At 40.5% G+C, this 24,723-nt stretch overlaps 1 protein-coding gene across 9 annotated transcripts in view; it reads left to right on the top strand.

The window, feature by feature from the left end:
* Positions 1-24,723, top strand: part of sick (sickie) — a 277,051-nt gene that overhangs the window by 141,043 nt on the left and 111,285 nt on the right. For all 9 annotated transcript variants that reach the window (XM_033477744.2, XM_076524457.1, XM_033477739.2 and 6 more), the window contains one exon: positions 23,736-23,889. In XM_033477744.2, the coding sequence (XP_033333635.2) occupies positions 23,736-23,889 (154 nt within the window). The remainder of the gene's footprint in view (positions 1-23,735; positions 23,890-24,723) is intronic.

Genomic DNA, 24,723 nt, shown 5'->3' with positions numbered 1-24,723 from the left:
ATATAATCAAAGTCATATAATCAATATATATATATAATATGCATATAATCAAAAGTATGCGGACACCTCGTTGATTCTTATCGCTGTCCAAAAAATGTTATGAAAAACTGAATAAACTCGGTTAAATTTCATGTACGCTAGTTTGCACGATATTAGAAAGCGATATTGTTGATCAAACAACTCGCCAATGATAATAGCCCGATCTTTGAAAACAATGTTTTAGTAACTACAGTAATGTCTCTCTAATTGACGCTCGGATTGTCCGCAAAAGTGGATAATTTGGGAGGAGGAGATACGATTATTCGAGCCTTACTTTTTATAATTGTGGACAATTTATGACTATAAAAATAAACCGCAAGGCTCGAATAATCGTGTCGCCCCTTCCAAAATTGTCCATTTTTATGCACAATCTAAGCGTCACTTAGGAAGACATTACTGTAACGGTGCCCCCTGGGAGGGGGGGCACCGCATTATCTCCTTGAACGATCGATCGTTAAATTTATTATTTCCATAATTATTCGCACGGCTTCGCATTCTTTTTGCTCGATCCAATAAGAAATCTAATATCAATTGGAATACGTTGTTTGCCCAATGATGTTTGCGCGGGAAAGGATCGACTCTTTCGGTCCGTCTTTTTTCTTTTTTGAATTGAAATATAACACAATTTTCATACGTTTAATAATTATGTTGTCATTCTTCGAGGGCGTATATATATATACGCCCATCGGAGCAAAAGGGTTAATTTCTCTCGAGGCAAAGCCTTCGTAACACTACAATTTCTACAATTTCTTCTCTTGAAACTGAAAACCGCGTAACAATAATTCTAAGATAGCGAAAAAGAAAAAAATACGTTCGAGAATGAGATCATTGAAAAGTGAAAAATGTGGTATCAGCAGAACGTGGTTTAGGCGAATTCAGCAACGTCGGCGGCGTACGTTTCCCCTTCGCCGGTTTCGCGCGAGACAAATGAAAAAAATGTTCTCCCGTAACGAAATTAGATACTTGGGTTGTTTCGCATGACAAACGCGCACGTTTACATTCCCGAGCGTGTATCACGGTTCTTATTTTCCCGGGGAAAAGGATGCTTCCGCTACATCGGGCGAGCACGGCGAAATAGAAACTGGCGCCAAGGTTTATTTCTCTTGCTCGCGACCGTCGCGCGTTTTCTCTTCTTCCTTTTTTACGTCCTCTTCCAGATCTCTCCCTTGAAACGCGAACAGACTACTCCTGGTTTCGCGCCTCGATTCGCCCTTGTACCGCTGTGTTTTCTGCCCCGAGTTTCACGCGACGTATTACTTTTTACTATTCGGACAAAAATTTTACGACCGCGCTCTCTTGTACCGTACATAGCGCACTCGTTCCACGGTGTTCCTCCATTTTCTTCCTCGCCGTCGGTTTTTCACGGAAATTGAAACGAACCCGCGGGGTTTCATTAAACTCGACCGATTCGTTATCTTTTTTTGTTCGATATCAGCGTCGCGCGTCTTTGTTTTCTTTTAAACGTTACATCCGGCAGTGGAATTTAAATTTGCTAATCGTTTCAAAGTGTATGTAAGAAGCGATCGAATTAATATTCTTAGATCGTCTGAAACGAGTTGAATTAATAATTACGAAGATACGTAAACGATACGGTTAACCGAGCAATTCAAGAAAAATTTAGAACTTTGTTTACACGTGTGACTTTTTTAATTTCCAAGTTCTGCGTAAAACATTTTAATTCGATCTAGCTGTTACATTTGTGTTAAAAATAGTACCTAGACTTAATAATAGATATAAGAAACAATTCAATTAATTAAACATTTGTGTTGCTATATATCTTGAATCTCATTATTTGAAATAATATATTCTTTTATTTCATAATTATTTCTATGCTCACGATCATCTTTAAAATGTTACATTATTTTTAAATCATTGGAAATATTTTCGAAGCATAGATAAACTCTTGTAAATATAATAATTACGATTATTTCTACAATTTAAATATTTTCATCCCCTAAACAGGGCACCGAGCTCGTCGAAAACGGGGTAAATCCTGAGAGCCGAGAATTCGATCCGACGCGAGAACCGGTAATCTCCGATTAGATCACGGTTGTCGGTGTCTGTTTCGCGATCCTGTGTGGGGAGGCTCCGTTTTAATTTGCGTCAGTGGCATATATCGCGTAGGACACGCGTAAGCGCGCGCGCGCGTCGTCTACGCGTCAAGACGTCCTGAAAAGAACGCGTCGTCGACACGTGTACGTGACGCGAGAGGGAAGAGGGGTTGTTCGTTGAAAAAAAACAGAAGGTTCGCATGGGGGGACGGCCGGTGGAGGGGCGCGAGCAAAGAGAGGACAAATAAGGGAATCTAGGGAAAAAAAGGGAGAGATCGCAATTTGTTGAACCGCGATGCGAAACGAGACAGCGGAGCGACGGGCGGACCTCGTCGAGGTTGGAAAAAATCCGCAGCCTGTATTCCGTCGCCTCGCTGATGAAAGTGCGCGCGTTTCGTTTTCCTTCTTTTCCCCCTTCCTTCTTTCTTTTTTTCCGCGCCGCGATACGAGTTTTCAGCGGTGTTTCATCGATGCCGAATCGGGCGCCGGGTCCGGTAGAATTTGAATAATTCCCCGACAATTAGCCGGCTTCCCGCAAACCGTCGAATAAACGATCGATAGACGGTCGAGTTTGTTTGCCGTCTTCTTCATCGATGTTCGGCTTTCAATCGGCTCGATCGAAAATTATTCCGCGTTTTCCACGAGCCCCTGAAACATAATAATATAATAATAATCAATGGACGACCGCGTACGCGGAATATATAATGGGACGAGAATTTATCGATATTTCGCTACAGGGTGTTCCAAATTTTCTACAACTTCTTCCCCTAGATTCTTCTCGCTTCTTTATGTAAAATAAAAATATTCCAGAATTGTAAGAAAGGGAAATTAAGGAAGAATAAATTGTTTCTTTTTTAACGATTTAAGTCGGACGAAAACAGTTCGACTGTATTATTAAATTCTTCTTGTATCTTCACATTATTTATTTATACTCCAATTACTCGTTTCAACCATGAACGCGTAAAATCCGCAGTCTGCTCGCACGGATGAGAATATTGTCAGGTTAAATGGTCGATCTGTTTTTCAGCATCCTTGGAAGAGTGTAGCATAATCGAGCAATTTCTAGATGACGGATAATTTGATGGGATCCTTTTTTTAATCTGATTTCGCTCCATCTCGCTCGGATGAGAATTAGCCGGGGTCCGACCCGAGGAAACTAAATAATGATAATAACGTTGACGATAAGCAGCAAGAGAAAATTACGTTTATTAGTTTCTTAATTCCGTTGCATCTTATTCACCACTTTACGTAATACGATGCCGTCCAATATAATACAGTTTTCACGAGCTTTTTCCCCCTGATAATTCCTTTCTTTTTGTAAGGCGACCTCCGAAATTACAACACCGATCGGTACTCGCGATGTAAACATCGCTGGTCGAACAAGACGGCCAAATTCAAAGGAAGAGAGAGAGAGAGAGAGAGAGAGAGAGATATTAATATATATTAATATTAATTATTAGAGATTATATATATTATTATTAATATTATTTTTTTTATTTATTATAATAATTATTATTAGAGATTATATAAATTAATATTAATTATTAGAGAATTATATTGCTCGCTTGTCCTTTTGTATCGTATTCTGTGCGCGTCTACACTTTTATCGCAAAAACAATAAATATTAATTGAACGATCGGTATTAACGTAACAATGTTAACGCTAATATCACTGCGATCGTGGGAATCAGCAGCTCCGAAGAACAAAAGCGCGAATGTAAACTGGGACACAAAAGAAGTTACAACCTGGACGAGTGCAGGGACAAATCCGCACGCACGAGCGTGGATCGACCGACTAGGACGATCCATTAAATTGGGTCTCGAACTCGTGTTCTTCCTCGTCGCAGCCGATCTATTCCTGCAAACAGCCAAGATGTAACTTCTGTCTTCCTAATTTCCATTCGCAATGTTGTTCTCGGTGGTCTCGATCACCATCGTCCCGCGCACCCCCCGCCCCTGGATCGTAGCAGCGTGTCCTGAGAATTCGCTTTCGGTTACCAAAATTATTTCAGCGTTGTGTCAAGGTTTAGGATCGTGGTATCGTAGATCGTTGAACTCGTCTTCATATATGTGAATAGGTTAATATATATAACCCTAGAAATATTTATAATATTTATACCAATTGTACGTACATAATAATTATAATTTGTAATATTTCAACTAATATTCGCTTGAAAAATAATAATATATTATATATTAATAATAATAATATATAATATTATATAATATATATAATATAATAATATATAATATTATATAATATATATAATATAATAATATATATTATATAATAATAATAATATTATATATTAATATATATATATAAATAATATTCGCTCGAACTGAGAAGAAAAATCACGAGTGTGTGTATCGCGTGAAATACCGACGGGGGGGCGACTTTTCCTCGAAAATTCACGCGAAATCCGTAGATTCATGGCTCGTTTATTCGTCGTATAGAACGTCTGGCATAAATATGCTTAAAATACCACGGGTCGAAGAATGCGCGCAAAGGAAGTCGATGCGAGCGGCGAGAGCATTCGATATTGGGGGATGACGAAAAAGCCCCGTGTGGACCACCCCAAGCCCGTCGTCGCTCGGGTGCAGATTATACAGTTAAGGGTGAGCATCCCGGCTACTAACCGTATCGGAAATATCGTTCTGCGGATTTCCAAGCTCGTCTTCCCGGCCCTCCACGCCCCCCGGCTCGCCCACCCCCAAAATCAACTGCGCGCCGGAGTAATGGGTGCCGGAGGAAATACGCTGCCGAGGGCGGAAATCGGAAAATCCGGATCAAAGCTTTGCGAAGCTCTTTACTCACACTGCGACGATAATATCTCGTTAGGCTGAATAAAGATGCTCCACCCCAAGGGATCGGGATAACGCTGCGAATTTAATTATTGCACATTGGAATTTCATTGAAAGGCAGCGTTATCACCGTGTAGCCGTCCGCCGAGAGCGAACCGGAGATTCGCATTGTATTCGTGCTAATTACTTACTCTGTTAATTTTTATTAATTAAGAGAAATTGATGAAACATGCATACGCGTGTGTGTAATCGGTAAAAATGTAAAGCTTTTATACGCCGATAATAAAATATTAGAAAACATTTTAATGGCGGCGTTGTATGTATTAAACTATAGATATATTGTACGTACGTGTACGTGGAAATAATTCTGAATGTTATTCGAGATAATATTTCGTACGATGTTATATCAAAAGTGCTCGTAGATATGAAAGTAATTACAATTTACATAAATTAATACAACATTGTTATTTCTTCTCTTAACAATTCTAATAACTTTGGAAATACTGTGACAATGTTGTTAAATTCTTCCAACGTCTTCGCTGCTTCGTATTTCACTAATTTCTATTACAATTGCATCAAATTCGCAGTTTAAATCGTGACACTTCGAATCGATGTTGCAACAATTGATTTCCAAGCCGTGGACATAAATAATTGCAGCCTTAAAGAGACGCTTACTATAGTTTACAGTCTACAGTTTATCACCTTCACGGTTCCACGTATTATCGAGCACATTAGGAGCAATGTTCCGAACAGGTATCATATTAGTCTCTCGGAGCTCTAGCATCTGTTCCGTGAACGAGTGTGCGAGAAGTATGTACACACGACTTGTCAATTTATTTGGGAGAGAGAGAGGGAGAGAGGGAGAGGGAGGGAGGGAGTCAGAGCACGAGAGAGAGAGGGAGAGAGAGAGAGAGCGCGCTAGAGAGAGAAAAAGCGCTAGAGAGAGAGAGAGAGAGAGAGAGAGAGAGAGAGAGAGAGAGAGAGAGAGAGAGAGAGAGAGAGAGAGAGGAAGGGATAGGGAGAGAATCTTGGCGGAGCGGTGCCATTTATTTACACCGCGGGTATCAACAGCTGCTATCGACATTAACTCTGTCTTGTTTCGTTGTCGAGTTGCCCTCCCCTTCGCCGTTGTCGGTTCTGTGAAAGGCGATCAGCGGATCGAAATCAAAAACTGGGGGGGGATGTTTCTTCGTCTCTCGATATTGGATCTTCGCTGTCGACAGAATTCGAGGGTGAAAATTAATTTAGACTTCCAAGCATTATCTCCTCGAGCAATATTACATTTCTGAGCAACGCGTTTGGAAATTTCAAGAAAAGAACACCGTACCATCGAACGAAAAATTTAATTAATAGTAATATAATTATAAATTGAATCGAACGAATTTCAAGTGGAATACAAAATATATAGAACGCAAACTGTGAGACGCGTTAGTACAGATTTTTTGCGCTACAAATTAATCCTTTTGTAAATCATGTTCATCATTTAACGTACTAATATATTATAATAATAATATATATAGATAATATTTAATATTATATATATAATAATAAACTATACTAATTTAACCTTCAATTAATCAAATTAACCCTAATAGTTATTTATAAAATCTAAATCAATGTTTTAATTTAATATAAAGTTGATATCAATTTAATACAAATTTAATACAAATTTATTAATTTAATATAAATAATACCAACTTAATTACAAATAATTAATTTAATATGAATTTTATTAGAAATTATTATTGTGTGAAATTATTATTATTATTGTCTAATCTATCGTCGATAAACGTGTGTCTAAGTAAGTAAAAAGAAGGACGCAGCTGAATATGAAGTAACGTAATCGAAAATCGTCCGCTGGTCCGTCGACGATAGAAAAGCGAGCAAATTAAGCGAAGAGATAAATTCAAAGGATATATCGGACTGAAAAATTCAAACGTCGGTCCGGTTATGGAGCGGGCAAGGGGAAAAGAAAATGAAAAGACGTCGGAAATGTAGGAAGTACAAAAAGAAAATTGGCAGAAGTACAAAAGAAAATTGACAGAAGTACAGGGCGAAGAAGAGAGATTATTAAAGCCGACAAAAAAAGGGAAGAAAGAACGCGTAACGGTTCGGAGAGACGACGACGAGGCAGGATGATAAACGGTGATGATCCCAGCGCCGAGACATAATGGGGACCGACGAGTGTGTGCGTACCTGCGAATCGCGAGCACGGCGCAGCCCAGACACTCCTGTCCTCGAATTTTCTGTTCTCTCCTTAGGGCGACCTTTGTCCGAGCGTTCGTCCAGCATCTCGACGTGTGCGACACGTGGACAAGAAAAATGGACAACAGCGCGCTGGACACACCTTATTATCTAAAATTCAGATTCAAAGCCTCGTCATTTTTTATCTAAAGGATTGTACGGTCGCATCGACATCGGGCAATTAAAAATTAGAAAAACTTAAAATGTATTATTATTATTATTATTATCGTAAGGAGCAGGAATTAAACGAGCATAAATTGTTTGCACGAATAATGTTAAATTATTGATAAATCTTGGACACTTAGGTTTACACACACCTTTAAACGAGACACCCGGTATATTTGCGAAACAATAGTTGCTATAACCTGACTCTGTTAACGGAGATAATGCAGATATTTCCGTCAATAATATAACAGATAAATTGGACCGTGCTGTAACACGGTTTCTTCCAAACAACAATAAAAGCAAAGATCTAAGTGGGTTAAATTTCACTTCGTCGTCAATTTAACAAATAAAATGGAATTTGTAGTGGGAAGCTATAAATTATGCACTGTATATTATAGTTGTGAAAGTAGAAAGTCGTCGCATCTTATATCATTCCACAAGCATTTTGAAGCACCGATAGCTGCAGCTATATATAGCCGGCTCGAAATTATTGTAACGGCATTGAACTTTCAAAAGACAGATTACCACGATTGCAAAGCAAAATTGCGTCGCGCGATGACCTCGTTACAGACCGAAGTAAAATGTAACGAATCGTTACCAACGATACCATTGGATTGGCAACTAAGTAATTGCCGATAATAATGCGGGATATTTATATTTATATATAACGATTGCTCAACAAGCAAATGGTATTGTCCGATCAAGCTTTCGAATTATAACGCGATAGGATAATTGTTTCGACGAATTAGTCCTCGGCTCGATTGTCGAACCGCTTTAAGTGCCACGAAAGTGCAGTATACTCAGCTGGTGTTAGGATAATATGCATGTACTTCGTCAGCTAAACGGAGAAACACGTGCACCTACAGGGTGTCTCATTTATCGTAAGGAACGTCGATGTCGTTTTGTACTCGAGAATTCATGACGGAAATATGAAAAGAAATGTTTATAAGTTTTTCCAGAGACCTATTGACAATTTATATATTTTCAATAATATTTTCAAACTACAAGAAAACATTCGTTTGGTTTATTTAGTCAGAATATTAATATATCCTATTTACAAATATATTCTTCATATTATCCTAAAATTATGGTACTTCTGCGAAACGAAAGATTCCCGAGGCCATTTGAAGCAACTTTTTCCTTAGCGAAAATGTTCTACGAAGCTTCGTTCACGAGTTATTAACGAAAAACAACGACCAATGAGAGGCGAGCTCGCCTAGCGATAAGCGGCCGAGCCAATCAGCGGATCCGGGTACGGCCGCCTCGCGCTAGCCGAGCTCGCTTCTCATTGGTCACCGTTTTTCGCTAATAACTCGTGAACGAAGCCTCGGAGAAAATTATTGCAAAGGAAAAAGTTACGTCGAATGACCTCAGGAATCTCTCCTTTCATTCTAGTATAATAATTTTGAGATACCCTGTATAAGTTACTTGAAATCACCTCAGGAACCCCTAATTCCCCGCTTGTACAGCAATCGTGGAACACCCCGTATATATCCTATAATATAAATCACACGCGATCGTGTTCTTCGCTTCGATCGATTAGCGGTGCGCAACAAAATAGGGCATTAGCGCTCGATAAATTCGATTGGCTTATAAATCGTTGAAAATATTAGAAAGTCGTTCGAACAAGAGTCTCGAGCAGAGACAGCAGCGAAACGGCCGGACAGCTATCCGAGAAATATAATTGAACCGAACTTTCTCAAAACTGGCGTCGCTTTTTTATTTTTCTCGTTCCAAAGGATCGTTGGTTCCCTCGATTATATCACCAGTTGCGGAACACCCTGTACCGCGAGGCCATTCCGTGCATGCAAACGTCAGGCTCGCATATAGGAACCATTAGGATTTCTCTCGTTCCTTTACTGGCAGCACCGCGCAAGGCTGATTTATCGTTGATCCGCGCGATTTCGATCCGCTCGACTGCTGCCGCTGCCATAATATTTACTCGGCAAACTGTTGCAACGAATAAAATGTTTGACAAATACTCGACAATTTCCCGTCCCTGGCTCGAGCGCAGTACATTCGTTATCGATGATTCGACGAGCTGTCGTTCAAAGTGTCACGGATCCCTTCGCCCGGCGATCTTGTATTATTCAATCCGCGCTACGATCGAGCGCGCCGAATCGTTTCGCGCGCTCGACGCGACAAACAGATCGGCGGATTTGTATTCTAAATACTTATTTCCTTGCGTCATTTGAGAAAAATCGAAATTAAGTGGAACGCGAGCTACTAGAGCAAGCCACTATAGTGGCGCGTCGTCCAGAGAGATGACATCCGCGAAAGCCACTATAGTGGCGCGTCGGGCCTAAATGATTAATTAATTAGACCGAAACTATAAAATTAATATTTATATATTATAATATATAAAGTTAATATTTATCACAGTGGATAACGTTATAACCGTTTCGCATCCGCAAAATTCAAGTCAAATTCAGTTCGTTCGAACATATTACGATGAAAATGAACGATAAAAATCAGTGAAAAAAATCAGAGTCACCCGTGCGCGACCAACGCGTGTTCGAAAGGGGTTTCAAAGGGTTTCGTTCGAATAGTTTCGTCAGCGAACGCGCGGCACAGTAAATGAACACGCGCTTTATTAAGATCGGTAGCTCGGTCATTAAGATCGGTGCAATTCGGTGCGCTCGGCAATACGTTCTTCTAAATCGTCGAAACGATAACGCTCGACGATCATAAGTTTCCCCGAGACCGTGTCGTCGAGCCGCGCGCTCCGTTTTGCCCGGGCCCGATTAAAATATCGGGCGCGGCCCGATAAGAACGCGACGAGGTTCCAGGGGCTTATCGCGGAGCGCGCGTTCGCCCGGCGCAATATTTTTCTCGGCGCTCCCTTTCGGATTCCCCGTCGAATTAATCCCTCGGATCCCCGGACACGATATACTTTTTTGCAAATGAATTCGCCCGGTGAATAGAAAACAGTCGATCTTCGGCGCGCCGGCGTCGGAATGCAATTTCGTTGCGCGATACCCGCGGGGGAATTGAAAATATAATGCGCATCGGATATCGTTTGCTCGTGATCTTGTTACGGGGAAACCCCTGTAACGGGGATCACGACCGCAGGGATCATCGAGATTGATCTACAAATATTCGTTATGCCAACCGGATGAAATGTTAAAGGTGCCCGATGGTCTGCGAGATTAGTTGATTCGCGTGCTCTTCTCGATTTATCATAAACGATCGAGGCACGTTGTCCGTGGTACGCTGTCCGTTGAATAATTTGTTTGTCGCTCGTTTGTAACGGATGAAGCTTAACAAAAATATCCAGCGGTTCGTAGAGTCTTCGGACGATTTGCCAAATTTTGTTTATCGCGTTCGTGGTACATTGAAAATTGCGAATTTTAATTTTAATTGTAATTTTAATGATCGGAGAAATCGATCGTCCGTTTCTCCGTTTATCGGTACGGCGGAATGTCGTTGAAATGTTCGTTCGGGACGCGAACCATGTACCGTTGTGGAGTAAGCAGCCATCTTCGTGACGCCGCTCCCGGTTTAATAACGAAGGAGAAGAGCGAAAGTGGGAAAGATACACGATAGAGATCAAAATTCACTGGGAGCTTATGAGTCAACCGACCCGACAGCCTTCTCTAGGCTTAAGCCGATCCCACGAGACGCTGCTAGAGAAGGCTCCGCTTTGTTGAATCCACCCCCGACTCTAATTCGCATCGACGGCTGCACGTGCGTGAACTCCCCGAAGGAGAAAAAACACGTGCGCGAAATCGGCGGAGGCCAATCGCTGGAATTGAAACGTGCGGAATTATCGGTCGTTTACACGATTGAAAACGCGTTTACGAGCTTCGAATCGGTCACGACACACCGACGCTTGCGTTCGGGTTTCGAGCAAACCAAGATCGATATACGGGATGTCCCAAAATTATTGTACAAGCGGGCACTGATGGGTTCCCGAGGTCGTTCGAAGCAACTTTTTCCTGTACAAAAATGTTCTCCGAGGCACCGTTTGCGAGTTATTAACGAGAAAAGAGTGACCAATGGGAGGCGAGCTCGGCTGGCGCGAAGCGGCCGAGCGCCCTTGCGGCCAATGCCGCACCGTGTCGGCCGTCTGACGCAGCGGCAGTGGTCGCGAGGGCGGAGCGTCGGGCGTACGCGATCCCTCATTGGTCAGCGTTTTCCGTTAATAATTCGTAAACGAAGCCTCGTAGAACATTTTCGCCAAGGAAAAAGTTGCATCGAATCACCTCAGGAACCCGCTTGTACATAATAATTAAGAATAGAATACAGGAAATCGAAAATTGCCCCGCACGCGTTTCGGGGGGGACGGTGTCATCGTTGCTCGGCATCGGCAGCGTGGTCAACCGGAGACTAATTACGATCTAATCTTCTGATAGAGACTGGAGCCATTGTTCGGCGACCCTCGGTGTGTCGATCGTTCACCGCGGTTCGCGCCAATCGTGTAAAAGCTTAAAGACGTCGGACAAGAAACGTCGCTACGACGACGGTCGAGCAATTCGAGCGGACGCGAGAGAGAGAGAGAGAGAGAGAGAGAGAGAGAAGGGCTTTGCGCCCGTTCGGCGACCGGGTCGATAATAAACTTTTAGCCTCGGATAGGCGTCGCTTAGTCATCTCGGAGGAGTCCGATCGGGCTGCGCTAGCAGAAAGGTGGCCGGACGAGAATTCTAAGGGCTCTTCTAATCCCGGTCTTAGACCCACGGGGCGAGCCCGACTTCGTAATTCGACTCTTTAAGTAATCATTTTAAGCTCTTCTCCATGCCGGATTCTTCCGTTCCGTTGGTTTCAAAGGCCGCCTTTGACCTCGCATTCCTGCTTCTCCGGCGGATCAATCTCATTTTTCCGGCGTTCTTCGGCAGCTGATTAAAACGAGACCGTAGATGGAAAACGGTTGTTGTCGGAACGCTGCTTCACTTTTCATACGTCGATTTCTCGACGGATCGTCGAATCGATGGAAACTATGGAAATATAGACATTTTTATAAGAGAGAATATAGTATATATAATATATTATATTTATATTATTATTATTAAATAGTATTATATTATAAAATATAATAAATATAATATTATAAAATATAATAATATAATATTATAAAATAAATATAATATTACAAAAAAATATAATATTTTTCACAGTTTCTATTTTATATTATTTTATCCTCCTCAAAATAAGATCGTCATCGACACTGCATTATAATTAATGCACCAAAATTGAATCATTTACCTTTTTAAGTTTAACAATGCTCGATGCGTGCATATAAAGTCATCGCAACGGCACACTCAATTATGTTTACGCAACGTTTCGATCTGCGAATTGCATAAAAATTAAGAAAGGTTTAACATACGATTAAAAGATAAGCGCGTCAACGCGAGAATTAAAAGAGACTTATCGCGTTGAAAAGGCTTCGCAGTGTCGGCGTAATCGGTCGTGTAATCGCAGAACACATCCGAATGCTTTGTCTCTCGAACGAAACTCGATACACCGGAGGTGTGAAAAAGTAAACAGAAACCGATATTCCTGGGCATTAAAATTCGTTGGCGCGAGCACTATATACTCCCACAGAGTGCACACGGTGACATACGGTCTGCGGATTGCTTCGGTGATTCTTATCGTCCAATATTATGCCGCGTACGTTGCTCGTGTCGAAAGAGATATTCTTAGAACAACTGTTCAGATGTTGATGAATACAAAACGCGGCGTCTAAAATTTCATTGCGCTCTTTAACGTCAGCGGTACTAATATTAGCCGACTGAATTTTACTTCAATGAATTTGTTACTCCTCGAATGATTTTTCAATATTTCTTGAAAAAATAATTTCTGAATTAACCGAATGTTTTGAAACCTTATAATTATACTATACTACTATATTATACTATACTACACTACTATAATTAAGTTTGCAACGCGTGCTAATAATAAGTAATCGTAATTATTACGACCGCGGATTTTATGCGTTTTTATCAAAAATCGGTAGATAGATTAGATTACTTTCGACTCGTTGAAAATGTTAAGAATGAAAGGAAATTTTGCTTCGGCTTCTGTTTGTTGCAATCGTAATGTTGCAATCGTATTTTGCATACCAAATTACTACTGTATATCCAATAGATTCGCTTAATTCACCGATATACGTTCGACTGCCAGGAGACATCATTAAAGTTAAATACGAAGCTAGAAAGAATTTCGCCGCGTAACAATTCCGGCGAATGATATTTCGCTCGCGGCTCGATGCCTGCTAACAACCGGGCAGCGAGAGCTCTATAGTTTAATGACAGAAAAAAAGCTGAAAATGGGCCGGTATCTTGTTAACAACGGGTATTCTCCGCGCTGATGCTCCCTGGAAAATGTAAATTTTTTTAGATCCGGTCCGGCCGCGGCGCACGTGGTAACGCGCTCGTCCCTTTCATCTTGTCTCATCAGCAAACCTCAACTCGCGCACAATGAACGCCTTCGCGAGCGAGCGCCGTCCCATTAAAATCGACCATTGTCGGAGGCTTCAATTGTATTCTCCGACGCGATACGGCGCCGATGTAAACGCACCCTAAGACACTTGCTCCGCTGACATTTATCGCGAAACGGTGAGAAGTAGCTTTTCCACGCTGCTACCATACCATAACTTTCCGACTCTGTTCGTTCAACTATTCGACCGTCTTGTCTCGACTCTCAGCCGCTTAAGATACATGTTTAACAAATATTTCGATCGTCGGCAGAGTCTGATATGTACTGTTCAGAGTCTGTACTGTATATTCTGTCTGTATATACAGGGTGTTCCAAAAATGTCTCGCAATTCGAAAGTGGCGGGTTCCTCGGGCCATTCGAAGCAACTTTTCCCTTTACAAAAATGTTCTCCGAGGCACCGTTAACGAGTTATTAACGAAAAACAATGACCAATGAGAGGCGAGCTCGGCTGGCGCGAGGCGATCGAGCCAATGAGCGGAACTGGGCTTCGCGCGCTGGTTGGCTGGGCCGCCTCGCGTCAGCCGCACTCGATTCTTATTGGTCACTGTTTTTCGTTGATAACTCGTTAACGGTGCCTCGGAGAAAATTTTTGTAAAGGAAGAAGTTGCTTCAAATGATCCGAGGAACCCGCCATTTTCGGATTACAAGACATTTTTGGGACATTCTGTAGACTGTTGTAAATCGATGCGAAGACAAAAGAAGTGTGTTTTCGGAACCAATACGACTATACACCGTGTGTCCAGTAGTCGGCGAGTTAAATATACGAACGGTTCAATTACGTTCGCGCGTTGAATCGACGCGAGCGTTGCTCGGAGACAGTTTAGCTGCTCCAGGGTTAGGAAAAAGTACGAACGGACCGGAATAGTCGACGTGTCTCCGTAGCCAGAGCGTGTTGCGCTTAATCGCCTTGGCCTGTCAATCGCGCGCGCACAGGCGCATACGGGCGCGCGCGCGCCGCGCACTCGTGTCGATGCGAGCGCACGGCCCCGTGTACACAAGGATCGTTCGATGCAATGCCCTTATGAGTCCGTGCACCGTTAAAGACGCACTAATGCAGCCGCTGCTGCTGCTCGTTGCTCCCTTGTGCACCGATGCACGCTCGCTCGCCGCGTACCGTACCAGCGAAACAAAAGGGTGGGAGGGAGAGGAGATTCTGGCGCGATGCAGTAACGCTGTTGCAGTGCGTTCGCACGAAATGCAAGTACGAGTTTACGGTGGCGCGGGAACACCGTCGGACGCGCGATCGTGATCGTGATCGTGATCGTAATCGTGATCGTGATCGACGAATAGGACCGCGTTGTTTCGAACGTCGACGCTGCCGCTGTTGTCGCTAGACGCTGTGCCGAAACAAAAGGTGCGCGAAGTACACATATTAGGTGTAAGCATAACTTTTAGTCTTCTCTTTTCACGATCGTGTTCGCGCGGAACACGACTTTTACGCGTTCGCTGTCGCTGGTGATATCGCTGTTGTTAAATGTCGGATATCGTAACGATGAGGCAGACTCGTCACGACTTGGCACGATTTCGTGGCAAATCCACCGAATGTTATCCGTTTCTTCGTGGTCGAATTCGATTGTTCGAAAACTGAAAGTAGACGAGACCGTGTGGAAAGAAACATTGTCTCGTTCGATTGTAGAAATTATCAAGGACGAAAGAAGTGCCGATGTAATTTACCAGTGAAATATAAGTGCATTATTAGAGGATGTTTTTGTTGTGCGCTCGATTCAAACGTTGCGGATAGAAGCGAAGAAAAGTATTAAAAATAAAAAGCCGATGATATTTCAGTTCGATCAAATAATTTAACTTCAATTTTGTGAAACCTCTTCGAGGTCATCGGAGGCGTGACAGTCGGATCGTTGACAACGAATTATGCGAGGCCGTGCAAACAGTGACACGAAATTAGTTTGAAATATTATTGCATAATTTAGTGGATATAAAAAATAGGCGTAGCAACGGTCTCGTTACTTTATAGACACTCCTCGTACGTTGTCCCCGGCCATTTATCGCGACGTGATTAATGGACCGAGCGGAGAAACGATGGATTAAGCAGTCATTGCGATTCGCTTGCATTCGTACGGATCGTTGAATGAAATGACCAGTGGAAACCGTGGAAAGAGCACAGGGATCGAATCACCGATTTTATTCAAACCTCCTCTCGACGTTTCTACGGATTTAGCTGTTTCCCCAGATTTAGCCCTTTTATGCAGATTTAGCGATTTTCCCGGATTTAGATGTTTTTCCGGATTTAACAGTTTTTTCTCGGTTTTAGCGGTTTTTAAGTATTTAGCTGTTTTTCCTGGATTTAGCAGTTCTTCTCGGATTTAGCGGATTTAGCTGTTTTCCCGGATTTAGCTGCTTTCCCGGATTTAGCTAGCAGTCGACTAATCCAGTGAAATAACCTTATTCACAGTCGGGGTCCAAGCGGACCCGAGCTCCGCCATCGGAGCGTAATAATAAACAAATGATAAAGAAATTGATGAACATATTCTTCTGCATCCATTTTTAGCGTATAAATTTTAGCGTAATTAAGCTTGGCGAGCGCCGTATCTGCGTGACACGAGTGCACAAAAAAATGTTCTCAATTTGCTACGTCTACGAGCGTTAAGACCGAGAAGATGACAGATGTTAGGGCGACGGGTAGAGCGAGCCATGTATGCAATTTGATGAAGTGGCGTGCTCGAGTAGTCGGAATACGTAGCTCCGCTTGAAAGCTGTTTTTACGAACCTAAGCGGCACATCGGCACAGAGGAACATTCGTAAACGTTGGCTAATTTTTCGTTGGCGAAAATTTCGACGATATCTCGCATTAATATTTGCAAAGGCGCGGTTTGATAATAATTGTCGATAAACAATACCTTCGAATTCATGCTTTCGGAACGTTAAAAAATTAGCTAATCGAGCAAGGTTGACGTAATAGATTTTGTCAAGGTTAAAAGCGTAGCCAATTATTCGGGAAAAATATTAATAATATAAATAATAATAATAATAATAAATATAATAATAATAATAAATATTAATAATAATAATAAATATTAATAATAATAATAAATATTAGTAATCTACAGGAAATTAAATGTACAATGCGGAAGAATTTAATTCAGCGATTGCGAAATTCTTTGATGGAAATCGAATCATTCCATTGCGCGTAACGAACGTTCGCTTCGTAAAGAGTGAAGAGAAATTCCAATTATCAATTAATTGGAAAAAGTGTTTCACGTTTATTTAGAATCGTTTAAACGATCTCGAATTCGGTAAAGGAGACCGATGAACTGCAAATTGATTATTACGATAAATTATTGTTGCAAATTCATTAAAAAAAAACTCGCGGCATCGACAATTAATATGCTCTAAAAATATTGGTTTTTACACAGTTGGCAAAGCTTTATTCGCTTCATAGTGAATTAATACAGTAAATTGATAAATTGTAAAAAATAAATAGATAAATTTTTTGATTGTAAAAATAATAGTTACCGATTGCCGACAACTATAAAAATAATAATAATCGTACCCTCCTCTTCCCAAATCGTCCATTTTTGTGCGCAATCCGATCGTCGATTAGAGAGAAACGAGTGTACTTTGAAGACAATTTAACCAGCGATTTGCTCTTCGAATTGTACCGATGCTCGTCCGTCTAACAGTTCCGTTATCGAGTACTTCGCAAACATTGGTCGAGGAATCGTATTCATAGTTAGCCCGATTGCGATGCGCGCCGTTTAATCACAGCTCGATGTATCGAGTCGCCGGTGCAGAAATCTATGGATCGAAGCATCTCTATAGTCTAATCAGAGCAAAAGCGTCGTTGCATTATTAACCCTTTGCACTCGAAACTATTTTAACTGTAAATATAAAATTATTTTTCTCGCTTAAAGTGTTTTCATTTTATATGATAAAATGTATTTTGTGCATATGAAATTGACTCTCTTGGGACTCACGCAACTGAAAAAGAAATATTGCTAATATAATATAATAATTACAAAATACATATATATTAACTATTATAATAATTATTATACATATATTATAATAACTCTTGTCAAAAGAAAGAAAATAATATAGTTACAAAATAAATTATAATATTATAATAATAATTATAATAATTAATATATATATTAATTATTATATATATATATATATATTATATTATATTATATTATATTACAATATTATAATTTATTTTGTAACTATATTATTTTCTTTCTTTTGAAAAGTCTTAACAATTTTTCAAATCTAAACTCTGTTCATATAAAAATCATCTCAAAACGTGATGTAACAAATTTTAGTGGTGCCTCTCGAGTCGCCACTCGAGTGCAAAGGGTTAATCTCGCATTCCATCGAGAATCCAACAATTTTCAGTGCAATATTTTCTACAAAATAATTACTGCACGATAACGTTCAGTTTCTTCTCTCTTAACCGCCGCAGCGGTTTCCGAGTTTGGAAAAGATAAAACACCCTGTACAATCGGCCCGTAGGAACAACACCTGGCGGTTTAGAATCATCGCCGTGGAAAAAAGAACGCGACGAAGAGCAGCAGCCGCAGGTGGTTCCGTGCCCCGCCGCCATTCTGGTCTCTGTTTGAGAATTCGAGACAGTACACACGGATGTCGCTAATATCTCGTAAGATCGATCGACGATGCGCCGACTTAACGATGAATCATTCTCATGACTGGCGAGCCCCTAATGCCTAGTCACGTTTTAACTCCTCCGCCCATCGCCTCGCGTCCTTTCTTCTTTGTCAGCGGTGGCCCGCGCGATCCGATGCCTGAAGAAAGAAATCGAATTTATTACGACACCTCGTGACTCGAGAAACTCCGATAGGGTGCAGCGATTCCCGGCTCGGTCTCTCGTAAATCCCCGTGCTGTAAATATTCGGTTCAACGTTCGAACGGAAAATTAATGTGCATTTCGATCTAATCTAAATGCGCGGCGAGTAACGTAACGATAATGTCGGGAAACCTCTTAATAAAATTCTTTTCTTTTGTTTTTTAAATTGGAGGTAAATTTTTCGAGACGTTGGAGACCTATTTATATTTATATTTATATTTATTTTATATATGTATATATATTTATTTATTTATATGTGTACATTATGCTGTGTGTCCTAAGGGATTCCTGAGGCGAATCGAAGCAACTTTTTCCTTTACAAAAATGTTCCCCGAGGCGTCGTTCACGAGTTATTCGCGAAAAACACTGACCAATGAAAGGCAAGTTCGCTCAGCGTGGAGCCGAGCTCCGTGCGCTCGTTGGCTCGGCCGCCGCGCGCCAGCCAAGCTCGCCTCTCACTGGTTACAAGGGCGGAGCGCCGGCCGCACTCGCGCTCTAATTGGTCCACGTTTTTCGTTAATAACTCGTGAACGAAGCCTCGTAGAACATTTTCGCTAAGGAGAAAGTTGCTTCGAACGATCTCAGGAACCTATATATGTATCTATATACAAAAAAAATCAAGTTTTAGATATCTATAATTACGCACAACCACCGTTGTTCTCTCCTACAATGACTAATCATCCGACCGTGTACAGAATAGAATTTGAAGGCACGGTTCCCCGTAAAAAAAAACTATCGGTATTCAAAGTCTCGAAACGAAGCTTTCCCGTTTCGCCGAATCAACGCGTGTTTGAATTCCGCTCGGAACACGCCGGAAGAATGCAATTCGCCGGCGCGGCGCGGCACGGCGTACCGGCATACCAGCACGCGCGGTATCCGATTATGAACGCGGAGAGTACGCGTGTTTGCACCGTTACGATGTCTAGGGCCGATCGATAAAGGGTTAAACTAATAAAGCCCAGCCCCTCGCGAGCGGTTCGCAGCGTCGTAAGATTTCTTCTCCGCGGCTCTTAGGCCCCGGCCGACCGTTTATCTTGTATCTGGTCGATACGCGTCACGTACGCTCGCGGACAATTGAGCCGGTGGGCTGTGACCGGCTAAATTGCTCTTCGTCGTTACGGCGAATCACTGTCAGCACCACCGGTGTCAATGAAGAGCGATCGCGGTCGCCCGGATTATTGCGGCTCCCCGACTCTCTACCGCGGATCGAACGTGAGAGACCCGGAGCGCGGGGCCGGATTATTCGTTTAAAAAGACGGCGGAGCATGATTCACGACGCGCAGACATTCGCACAATTTGCCGCGGCGAATACCGTCGAGAGTCCCTGCATCTTCGATTATTCCTTGATCCCATGTTGATTTGTCATTCGACGCGGAGCGCGAGAATCGCCTGAGACAAGCTCCTGTCCAAGCGCAGCGAATTCCGCTGCAATTGTCCCACGGCTTGGAAACGAAAATTGACAGTTTGGGAAGTATCATAATAAGTGTAATAATATACCAGAAATAATATAATAGTTAAAATATAATATAGTTAAAAGTATAGTATAGTATAGTAAAATATAATTAAAATAGTTTAAAAAAATATAATAGTTAAATAATATAATATATTATTTCTGGTATATTATTATACTTATTATTATACTTCCCAAGCTGTCAATTTTGCTATTATATTATTTCTAATAATAATATACCAGAAATAATATAATAGTATAATAATAGTATAATAATAATCGCATCTATAAATATATATAAATTATTATCATTATTATACTTATTATTATGTATTGTAGTAACAATAAATACATAAATAAATACTTCAACAACAGCGATGCGCCCGTGTGGGAAGTATTGCAACCGCGTAATGTGCATTTTGCGTAATGCATATGTGCAAACAAAAATTTATTTCCCGACAGCTTTTATGCGCGGATATGGAGGAGCCGCCACCCGACTTTCCGCACATTACCGGCCGCCTATGTTTTGTGTTTATGTGCGCGCAGGCAAAATCCCGGATAACGCAAGCGGCGTTCGTGCTCCGCGGAGTTTCGTATTAATGCGGATAGCGAATTAAGGTATCTCTCCGTATAATACGATATTTTCATTGAGAAGGTAAAGCAAGATCACGAGAGAGAAAATGTGCAAACGAAATAAAAAAGAAAAAGAAAACAAAGCAGAGCTCTCGCAAACAAACGCGCGCGCGGCATAAAAATAAAAATATCGCGGATAAAAGCTTAACGTTTACTTTGCCGCGGAGCAAACAGTTCCGCCCGATGGAGCTCGACCGTGATGGAGAACAAAGGAAATTGGCATCCTTTAAATGAGATTCGTCCGGCGAACGTTTCGACGACAAATTTGCTGCGTTCGATATATTTCTTACAATAATAATTATTATCACGTTTTGGGTAATAGTAATCGTAACTGTAATTATAATAAAAGAAAGAACAATCGCTCTAAGCGGTTCTCCCACCTCGAAGATATTTGTAATATCGTTCACAAAAAATGAGCAATTTTGGACGAAGGGATACGATTTTTTATACTTATTGACAATAATTATTTAATATTATTAATATAATATTAATTATTATATATATATATTATAATGTTATTAATTAATATAATATTATTATACTAATATTATATATATATTATATTAATTCTCCTGTTCCCAAATTGTCCATTCTTGTGCGCAAACCGTGCGCAAATAAGGGAAAAATTGCTATATTTCGTGCACATTGTCAGCTTTTTTCAGCGTTCCTAGTGAAACAGCAATTTGCATGATTTTATTGCCAGAAATGAAATGATTCAAAGACACGATTTAAATACGTTTATCGTCGTGACATTACCAGCATATTTCGAAGTTTCCTTTATTATTTATAGTGGCTGCATAAATGCTTCACGAATGAATCACTTCGGCTGTATACTAATTATGGGTCCGCGGCACCATAGACGTCTGCGATAAATTACATAATTCGATGCAGCTGGCTGTAACGCGGGCCGAGATAAAACAGCTGTTTCATGATCTAGGTTACAGTTTATCCGCGGGGATCTTCGTTGCGACGATTTAGATACGACGCGCAGTCCGGCCTGCGATTTAATCCACGATATCTGAACGTTACTATACCGTTCTAATGGAATTATTATGCTTAATCATGCTATTATTAAAGACTCGTTAACTTCGGTCCCAACCCTTTTACGCTGCTCGATGCCTGTAGGACATAAAATGGAACGCCGAGTGGGGACAGCTTGTAAAACCAGTTGAAACAATCTTATCTCTTTATAAAATAAATTTCTAAAATTTTCATATGATTTTAGTTTCTACAGGGTGACCAAAAACTATTACAAGCGGGAATTAGTACAAGCGAGAAATTAGGGGTTCCTAAGGTGACTTCAAGTAACTTTTTCCTCAGCGAAAATGTTCTACGAGGCTTCGTTTACGAGTTATCAGCGAAAAACAGTGACCAATCGGAGAGCGAATTCGGTCGGCGCTCCGCCCTTGCGGCCAATGCCGCGTCGCGTGGACCGTACGATGCCAGCGGCAGTGGTCGCGAGGGCGGGGCGCCAACCGTACACGATCTCTCATTGGTCCGTGCTTTTCGTTAATAACTCGTAAACGAAGCCTCGCAGAACATTTTCGCTAAGGAAAAAGTTGCTTCAAATGGCCTTAGGAATCTTTTAGTTCCGTTGCCTAGCGACAACATACTGTTTCGATTGCTACCGAAATTTTCGCAAAAGTAATCGCAGAAAAATGCTCCAATTTTAGCTGAACAATCCAGTTGATTTTATTCTTAGCCGTCGAATAAAATAATAAAAACCTAGAAAATGAAACATTTACTAAAAAGATAAAATAGAATTACAATGTTGGGGTCACTCGAGACCGGTTAATGTTTGCAAAGTCGACTGAATAATAATATAAATAAAATAAATAAATAAATAACTACTGAATAATTCGCTACGGTAGTCGACCGTCGAATAAAGATGATTTAATACGATGCACACGTGTCATTTGCAGAACGCGCTCGCGTGTACCGCGTAAGTGCTTCGTCGATGTGCTCGAGGGAATAAAAATATTTCTTCCAGTTACGGAGTTATGACAGTTTAAAATGGATGTTAGATAATGGCGATCCGTCTCCATTATATCATAGAGCGACGAAGATGATCTATTAACGCGACGTGAACGCGTTACAACGTTGTCCCACGATAATGCAAATTACTCGGCAGAAACAATGTCTGCGATCGGAGTAGTGACGGATTGAGCAACGCGGAGCAGTAGATTAATCTCCTTGCGCGGTGAATGCACGCTATCGCGTACACGAAACGCACACACAGCCCCTCGTTTATTTCGTCCGCAAACAGCGCGCGCGCGGAGCTACTATTACTCGCCGGTCGCAAACCGACGTGTTTAAGCCCAGCACAGTGTACCGACTGTGCATGCTTAATGAGCCAACCTATAGCAGAAGTAAATCTAATAGAAGATGACTGGAAATATTTACGAGCGCTTGCCGTCGATTATACTTAACTATACTTAACTATGCAGATATTTCGAACGGTCTTCCAGTTTATCATATCACGATCACCGAAACAAATCTGCTGCTACTATCGTGTCTGTGCATTAATAACCACTTGACGTTGCTTTAATTTTTCCTGGGAGTAGTTCCAGCCCCGAGATATTTATAAATATAAATATATCAATATCAATATAAATATATCGACATAAATATATCAATATCAATATATCAACATAAATATATCAATATAAATATACCAATATAAATATATCAATATATCAATATCAATATATCAATATAAATATATCCATATAAATATATCTATATCAATATAAATATATCAATATAAATATATCCATATAAATATATCTATATCAATATAAATATATCAATATAAATATATCTATATAAATATATCTATATATCAATATATCAATATAAATATATCTATATATCAATATATCAATATAAATATATCAATATCAACATATCACTATATCAATATATCAATATCCAAATATCAATATAGATATAAATATAAAAGTACAAATACAAATATAATGTTATATGTAGCAGTGGAAACCTACAATAATAATTGTTATCATTTTTGGATAATAGTAGCCGTAGTATTAATTCAGCGGCGACAAGTTAAAACGTCGAACCTCTGATTCCAGGTTTGAAGCACGGAAACGGTGGCATCGGAAGTGCGAGCAGTTCCAGGAGCACGAGCCCGAGCCAACAGCAGCCACCGCAAGGTGGCCTGTCCTTTATTCCTCAGCCTAGAAGTCAAAATTCAACGAACAGACAAACGGCAACCACCACTCCTAGGTAAACCATGTTTTCCTTTGAAACACTATTATTAATTTAACGCGTTTGCCTCCTATGCTAGAGTTCGTTCGTTCGTGATACCACCGTGTACGCGTGCATATACGGGCTTCGCGCGGCGAATTCCTGTTGCCTTACGAAGTACTTACGATATTAATTAGCTTGCAGAGTCCTTGAGAAACCGGAGAAATTCATCGTTTTTTAACGGTTGTTGACTACGGATTTTTATGCATTTTTTGGTACACGGATTGTTCGACGAATGCGAGGGAACGTGTATACCGAATTCAAATTGAAAAAATTGAAATTAATTTTAAGTAAAAATAAAAATAAAAATTATTCGCATTATTATTCTGTGAACTTTCTACTCGACGAGAGAGATTCAAATGACCTGAGGAACGTGCCACTTTCGGATTGCGAGACATTTTTGGGATACCCTGTGTATCAATATCAATATATCAATATAAATATATCAATATCAATATGTCAATATCAATATATCAATATCAAAATATATAAATTTTAAATATGAATGTAAATATAATGTTATATGTAGCAGTGGAAACCTGTATTAATAATTATTAACATTTTTTGGATTTATTATTATTTTCTTTTAAATTTATTTTTTTATTCGCTATTTAGAAAACGATCAACAAAAATGAGAATTTCCGTAAAACATGAAAACTTGGTCTACCGTAATCCGAAAATTAGTCCGACGTCTCGTTCAAAGGTCGAATGATATTCGCGAAGCGTTGAAATATTGAAAATATTGAAAAATATATATATATTATTATATTATAATATATAATATTATCGCTATATATATATTATTATATATAT

The sequence above is a fragment of the Megalopta genalis genome, chromosome 9, assembly GCF_051020955.1.
Source record: "Megalopta genalis isolate 19385.01 chromosome 9, iyMegGena1_principal, whole genome shotgun sequence".
Classification (NCBI taxonomy): domain Eukaryota; kingdom Metazoa; phylum Arthropoda; class Insecta; order Hymenoptera; family Halictidae; genus Megalopta; species Megalopta genalis.
This window is presented reverse-complemented; position numbering and strand designations above follow the sequence as displayed.